The sequence below is a fragment of the Lepidochelys kempii genome, chromosome 1, assembly GCF_965140265.1.
Source record: "Lepidochelys kempii isolate rLepKem1 chromosome 1, rLepKem1.hap2, whole genome shotgun sequence".
NCBI classification, from domain to species: Eukaryota; Metazoa; Chordata; order Testudines; family Cheloniidae; genus Lepidochelys; species Lepidochelys kempii.
Genome location: NC_133256.1, coordinates 3,531,400 through 3,539,273, shown reverse-complemented (window position 1 = coordinate 3,539,273; position 7,874 = coordinate 3,531,400). Strand labels below are relative to the sequence as shown.

Here is a 7,874-nt window from a genome sequence, read left to right as displayed (position 1 = left end):
GAGTCTCTGGGTGATGCTCTGGAAATGCTCCCTATGAAGCCAGTCAGGACTCTGGGGGAGTCTCCTTTCTGCGAGCACTGCAGGACACAGCTCACACAACTTCCAGCTTCCTGTTTCTGACCTCGGAGCATTCAGCATGCTCTGCCCCTCTGTGCGGTTCCCACAGCGAGTCCACCCAGGCGGAGTCCTGGGGAAGCCAGAGGGTCCTGCCCCAAAACTTGGCAGTCAGACGTAACTCTCAGCCTGCCAGTAAAAGAGAAGGTTTATTAGACAACAGGAACATGGTCTAAAACAGAGCTTGTAGGTGCAGAGAACAAGACCCCTCAGCTGGGTCCGTTCTGGGGGGCAGTGAGCCAAACAACCACGCCTACACTTCACCCCATGTTCCCAGCCAGCCCCAAACTCAAACTCTCTCCAGCCCCTCCTCCTCTGGGCTGTGTCCCTTTCCCGGGCCAGGAGGGCACCTGATTCCTTTGTTCTCCAACCCTTTAGCATTCACCTTGCAGGGGGGAAGGGCCCAGGCAAACAGTTGCCAGGAAACAGGGTGTCAGCCATTCTCTGTGTCCAGACCCCTGCACAAACCTGCCCTCTAGGGCTCTGCAAGGATCATACACGCTTATCGCACCACCTAGATACTTAAGAACTGCATAGGGGAAACTGAGGCACCCCCACACTATTCAGAGGAAACATTAAGAACAGTCCCACTTCGTCACAACATGTAACTCCCCTCACTCTGCTTCTTTCCCTCTACAGTCACCTGGAGCATTTCTGAGCCCAACCGACGCACAGACCACTGCATGGCAGCTTTCAACCTCAGTGACCATGACTGTTCATCATTCATCCTAACAGGAATCCCTGGCCTGGAAGCTGCTCACATCTGGATTTCCATCCCTTTCTTTACGTTCTACATTATTGGCCTGTTGGAAAATTTCATGGTTCTGTTTGTTGTAGGCAAAGAGGAGACCCTGCATGCACCAATGTACCTGCTGCTCTGCATGCTGGAGCTCACAGAAATCAGCGCGTCTACTGCCATCGTGCCAAAGGCACTGTGTATATTTTGGTTCAATTTGAAAGTCATTACTGTGGGTGGCTGCCTCACCCAGATGTTCTTCCTTCACGTGGTTTCTGTGACACATTCAGCCATACTCATGACAATGGCCTTTGATCGCTATGTTGCCATATGTAACCCTCTGAGATATGCCACCATCCTCACCAACGCACGAATAGCTAAGTTAGGGCTAGTGTGTTTGACAAGAGCTGTTCTCTTCATTCTGCCCCTGCCTCTGCTCCTGAGCAGGCTGCCATTCTGTGCCAGCCGCATTATCCCCCACACGTACTGCGACCACATGGCTGTGGCAAAGATGTCGTGTGGGGACATTACAGTCAACAGGATATACATCTTCTTGTTAGTATTTATAGTCCTTGGGTTTGACCTGACAGTTATTGCTGTCTCGTATGGTCTGATAATCAGGGCCGTCCTCAGAATCCCCTCCAAGAAAGCTCACCAGAAAGCCCTTAACACCTGCACAGGCCACATCTGTGTGATTTTGATTTCTTGTACTCTTGGCCTCTTCTGTAATCTGACACACTGGTTCAGTCAGGGCATCAATCCCTATATACACGTCATCTTTTCCAGTCTGTATTACCTCCTCCTTCCTATGCTCAACCCTATCGTTTATGGTATCAATACCAAAGAGCTTCGTGACAAAGTGTGCAAATACATCTGCAGAATGTGATCACCTCGGACCACTGACTCCAAACCTGTGTGTCATGAGGGGGGAAATGATATCTCCTCATAAATCAAGGGTGTTCTATCCAAGTTTGGCTGAGCTAATCATTGTGGAAATTCACAGACTTTAAAGCTCCTCACACCTAACATCTTATCACTCCATCACCAAGCACTGCTCTCTCTGTTGCTGAGTTCCCTCTCTCTGACCATATCCTGATCACTTTCAGTGCCACTGTCAAGGTTCCTCCCCCACTCTGAAAGCTAGGGTACAGATGTGGGGACCTGCATGAAAACCTCCTAAGCTTATCTTTACCAACTTAGGTCAAAAACTTCCCCAAGGTACAAAATATTCCACCCTTTGTCCTTGGATTGGCTGCAACCACCAACAAACAAATACTGGTTACTGGGGAAGAGCTGTTTGGAAACATCTTTCCCCCCAAAATACTTCCCAAAACCTTGCACCCCACTTCCTGGACAAGGTTTGGTAAAAAGCCACACCAATTTGCCTAGGTGACTACAGACCCAGACCCTTGGATCTTAAGAACAATGAACAATCCTCCCAACACTTGCACCGCCCCCCCATTTCCTGGGAAATGTTGGATAAAAAGCCTCACCAATTTGCAGAGGTGACCACAGACCCAAACCCTTGGACCTGAGAAGAATGAAAAAGCATTCAGTTTTCTTACAAGAAGACTTTTAATAGAAATAGGAGTAAATAGAAGTAAAGAAATCCCCTCTGTAAAATCAGGATGGTAGATACCTTACAGGGTAATTAGATTCAAAACATAGAGAACCCCTCTAGGCAAAACCTTAAGTTACAAAAAAGATACACAGACAGAAATAGTTATTCTATTCAGCACAATTCTTTTCTCAGCCATTTAAAGAAATCATAATCTAACACATACCTAGCTAGATTACTTATTAAAAGTTCTAAGACACCATTCCTGTTCTATCCCCAGCAAAAAGCAGCATACAGACAGACAGAGACCCTTTGTTTCTCTCCCTCCCCCCAGCTTTTGAAAGTATCTTGTGTCCTCATTGGTCATTTTGGTCAGGTGCCAGCAAGGTTACCTTTAGCTTCTTAACCTTTTACAGGTGAGAGGATTTTTCCTCTGGCCAGGTGGGATTTTAAAGGGGTTTACCCTTCCCTTTATATTTATGACAGTCACCCATCAGCCCCCACCTCTACACAGCATGTCACTTGGCATTCTTTTTACTTCCATACCAGCAGAAGACACTGCAGCTTCCTGAAGCAAGGGGGCTTCCCATTAGACCCTGTGTGAACAGCATTCTTGATCAGTTTGGTGAAATAAAGCTATGCTTTGTGATAGACAAAAAAAAAAAAAAGAAAGAAAAGAAAAAAAAAAAGAAAGCAACTACAATTCTGAACTTCTTCATTATAACTACAGTGATCTGGTGAGCAAAATTTACCTGATTTTTCTAGGACCAATAATTCAGGAAGCCCGGAGGATAAACCGAATGTTTCTGTTGGAAAGTGCTAGCACAGGAAAGCTGCTGCAGGACCTGAGGACATTCTACTAGAACTTCTTGCTGAGAGTTGTGAAACTGTGTGTTTTTGAGAACTGGACTGTGTTACCCTAGATTTGAGGGGTGTGTAGCCCAGAATGTGATCAAGCTAATTGCAGCCACAGGGTGTGCATTCAGTCACTATGAATTAATAAAAGAGACCATCACATAATCAAGTGTTAATTGGAAAGCAGGCTTTTAGATGCAAGGTTACAATCTAGCTGGCAGTTTCTGCTAATGAGAATGGGAGGAGTGGACAGACAAGTAAATACATGAGAAAGGAAGTAAATAAATGGATGTAAACCTTGACTTTAGATGCCTCAGATAGTAGAAGTTTTTTGAAAGTTAAGAAAAGTGATGATCCAGTAGGGGTCACTATGTGTTTTGTAGAAGTTATAAAAGATTACCTAATACAAAGTACTTTGGAGCAGCGCTCTGAACCATCTTTGGAGATGTTTTTCCTGACACTCTTTCTCCCTGGTGGGTGAGCAACTGGCCACTGTGAACCTGCTGTTAATTGCTCAATACTGTTCCAGATGTTAGGTGAATATGTGGGATATTCTAAACCTATTGCTTATGTCTCTGTATGCTTAAATAGAAGAAACTGCAGAGTTAGACAAGAGCATGTTTACTCGTATTTCATCCTTGATCAGACAGAATTGCTGTGTTCTCATTTCTTTATTCCTGATACCGCCTGGAGTGAAAGAGTTAAGTTGCCCCCCCACCGGGGGTTTTGAAAAACCTGCGTAACATATTGCTGTGTTAAACTACAAAATCGCTTTGGACACTAATAACTTATCACTTTTCATAGTCACTTTTGGAGTCACTTTAAGCTAGAACTTTCAAAATACATAGTAACTATTCCCGTTGTCCAAGGCATCAAATGTAGGTGTTGAGATTTCATTTTGGACTTTGTGAAAGAGTTGAAACAGAGACTACCATGAACTGTCCAGGTGATTAAGGAGGTGGTGGAATCTCCATCCTTTGAGGTTTTTAAGGCCGGCTTGACTGGGATGATTTAGTTGGTGTTGGTGCTGCTTTGAGCAGGGGATTGGATGAGATGACCTCCTAAGGTCTCTTCCAACCCTAATCTTCTATGATTCTATGATTGAACTGCTTGCAGTAGTAAGTCCTTCATGGCCTATATTGGTCGATTTCTCATTTTGCCATTGTTTCATGGAGACTTGGACAGCTGGAGCAGCAGGGGAGAGTTTTGCCTACGGTACACTGGCCTTTTACTCAGAACAACCATGGAGAACAGTTTTGTGCTGAATGTCTCAAACACATGGATTCCACAGGGGACAAAGTTTTTAGTGAACTTGACTTGTTTGCTCTTTCATTGCTGTTGCTACCTTTTAGTAATGCTGCTTTTGAAAGACTGTTTTCTTAGATTAACTTGATACAAACAAAACTTTTGTTTTGTCCAACAAGAGGAACTTTAAGAAAAGATTTGTCATGTTAGGGCATGCATGCAACAACAGAATCTGTTGTGAAGCGTTTGCACCAGCAAAAGAAATGTTCTCACTGGTCACTGCTGATATGTACGGCCAACAGCAGAGGTATTCTTCTCCTTCCAGTGATAGGAGCAAGGATGAAATGTTGCCTTCGAGAGATTAACAGTAACAAACTAGTTCAAATCAAAATATGGACATTGACTACCCATCGAAGAATGCATTTAGAAAAAAATAATAATATAATGTTCTTGCTGTTTTTACACTACTTATGTTTTGGGTTCCTTTTGGCTATTTTACACCATTACAGGCCGTTGTTTTTTTTTAAACACCTGCCAACCCTCAGTCTGGATACAAGGACCAGTAGTGGGGTTGTAATTTTGAATTTGATTGTCATCTCATGGCTTTCTTGCTAATGTGGACAAACTCCTGCTGGTAATAAATAAAAAATAATAATAATAATAAAAAAAAAAGCAAAGAACTCTTTGTTTCAAGAAATACATTTAAGTTGATCTCAGCTGCATTTAGATTACTTATGAAGAGATTTGGGGCTCTTAATGCAGTAGAATTCTGTCAAACCTGAGCAGCACCTTAAGCTGAACTGGACGCACAGGAGAAGCATCCGGAAACATAAGGGCAAGAGAAGCAGCCCAGGAGGCAGAGTTGGCCGGAGCCAGAGAAGGAGCACTGAGCCAGAAGAGCCAGAACTAGGCTGGAGGCAGAACAGCAAGGCTGAGGCAGAGCTGGGGACCTGCAGCTGGAGGAGACAAGAAGTCAGGGCTGGATCCGAACAGACCAGGTGCACCAACAGGGAGAGAAGGCTGAACTACAGTGGGGAGCTTCGGGTTCAGAGCCAAGCTATTGTATGCCAGCCATGCTACAAGTAACATGACAGTCAAGTACAATGGGAAGAGCAAGGTGGGCCATGGGCAGAGGGCTCAACACAGGGAGATGTCACCAGACTTCAGGTCCTTGAAGGCTGGACTCAGAACAGGGGATGTGACTCTGAAGGGAGGGTAGCTGCTGGGGAGAAAGGTCCTGCTACTTAGAGTCTGAAGGTGTGTGGCCACTGCCAGACCAAGTGTTTGACCCAGGGTATCACCGCAGCACAAGCAGAGCCTGGGCAGGAGGCCTGGGACGAATGAGGAACAGACTGTGAACTTTCCTAACATCCCAGAGATAGTGGTTTGTAATGTCCCCATCCCCAACAAGTGGGGTTCCTTTTTTCCTTGAATCTTTCCCATTTTTTCCTTATTTTTCTTCTAGTTGGTGTTTTCTAGATTATATTAGGTTTGAATTTAATGCAGTCATTAGGGGGTCAGGGAAGCATCTGGTGTGAAGGGAGTAACCCAAGTGGGGACACCCTAGCCCCTGTCCTAAGTGACCACGATGAGACTGGGGTTTCAGCTTCCAAGAAAACCAAGGCCCAGCTGTGTCGCCATTATGAGGACTCTGCCACACAGGAGAGTGGAAGGGGAGTGCTTGAGGTTAGGCAGGCCTTGGGGTAAAGGGAATGTGAGTGGGGAATCAGAGCTTTTCATTAGCCAATTCCCCTGGGGTATTGCAGAAGCCAGAAAATTCCCCACAATAGTTCCCCACTTACATTAGGGAACTGGGACAAATGGATGGGTTGGATTTTCGTGATGTGTAATGAGATGTGTAACTTGTGAAATCTTCATTTAACTGCTAAAAGCTGAAATGTGTGACTTTGGGGAGCACCCTTTCTGAGTAAGGGGATTATAACGTCACTGTATGAGATGGCTTCCCAGAGACTGTTATAATATAAAACCTTTCCCCCCACCTGTACTATTCTATTATGGGCTTAGAGGATGAAAACTGATATTTTGTGTTTGGCCTCTTGAACAGATTTCATAAACAATGAAAGCTTCTTCAAGGAATTGACTAGAAAATTGACCAACAACCAGAATGAATGCTAGAATCATAGAAGATTAGAGTTGGAAGAGACCTCAGGAGTCATGTAGTCCAACCCCCTGCTCAAGGCATTACCAACCCCAACTAAATCATCCCAGCCAGTGCTTTGTCAAGCTGGGCCTTAAAAACCTCTCATTTTGGAGATTCATCCGCCTCCCTAGGTAACCCATTCCATTATATCACTACCTCCTAGGGAAATATTTTTTTCTTACTATCCACCCTAGACTTCCCCCACTGCAACTTGAGACCATTGCTCCTTGTTCTGCCATCTACCACCACTGAGAAGAGCCAAGCTACATCCCCTTTGAAACCACCCATTAGGTAGCTGAAGACTTCTACCAAATCCCCCCTCACTCGTCTTTTCTGCAGACTAAATAATACAGGTTCGCTCAACCTCTCCTCACAATTCATGTGCCCCAGCCCCCTCATCATTTTCATTGTCTTATGCTGGACTTTCTCCAACTTGTCCACATCCTTTCTGTAGTAGGGGACCCAAAAACGGGACGCAATACTCCAGTGCTGAATAGAGGGGAATAATCAATTTCCTCCATCTCCCTCTTTGATCTCACTGCTTCCTCTCAGATTTTAGACACAATGAAGGCACCCACAGAAATAATTCTCCTGAACAAAAAAGGCCGCTGATGTTTATGAACCTTCAGCTCTCAAGAAATTATTGGAGAATTTTAGTTCAGTTTTTCTCATTGTGCTTCACAGAAAGATTGTGGAAATGGTAAGTGCTGTTTCCAAACTGCCACAATCCAAAGACACAGACCTGTAGTGAAAAGCAGCAGGGTTACTTTCCAAAGCCACTGAACTTGTAGCTACATTTAAAGTTGAGTTGAAAGGAGCCAAACTTTCAACAGGTAAATGATCAGGAAAATGGGTCAGACAAATCGAGTCTGAAGAGAAGTGCTTGAGAAGGTCAAAAAGGCAGGGGAGCAACTGATTTTGTGGCAGACCAGAGAGGAAAGGAGAACAGCTACCAGCAGCTCCAAGGGAGTTCAGCTGAGGGAAGGCAGAATTTCTCCCTGAACAACTGCCCAAATGTCCCTCTCTGAGGGAAGGGAGGGCCTGCCGCAGGGATGCCCTGAGAGGGAAGCATTCACCTCTCATCTGAATGCTGGACTTGATGGATCCCCTTTATTTGCTATTTGGACTACCTCAGCACCAAGAAAAGGAAAATGAAGTGCTTTATAAAAAAGAGATTTGTCAAATAAACCTCAATCTACCATATA

General features: G+C 44.7%; 1 protein-coding gene across 1 annotated transcript; it reads left to right on the top strand.

Moving 5' to 3' along the window:
* Window positions 1-797: 797 nt before the first annotated feature.
* LOC140905579 (olfactory receptor 52N2-like) lies at window positions 798-1,736 on the top strand. The gene has a single exon (XM_073329102.1). It carries the CDS (start codon window positions 798-800, stop codon window positions 1,734-1,736), a length of 939 nt encoding a protein of 312 aa, XP_073185203.1.
* The last annotated feature ends 6,138 nt before the right edge of the window (window positions 1,737-7,874 follow it).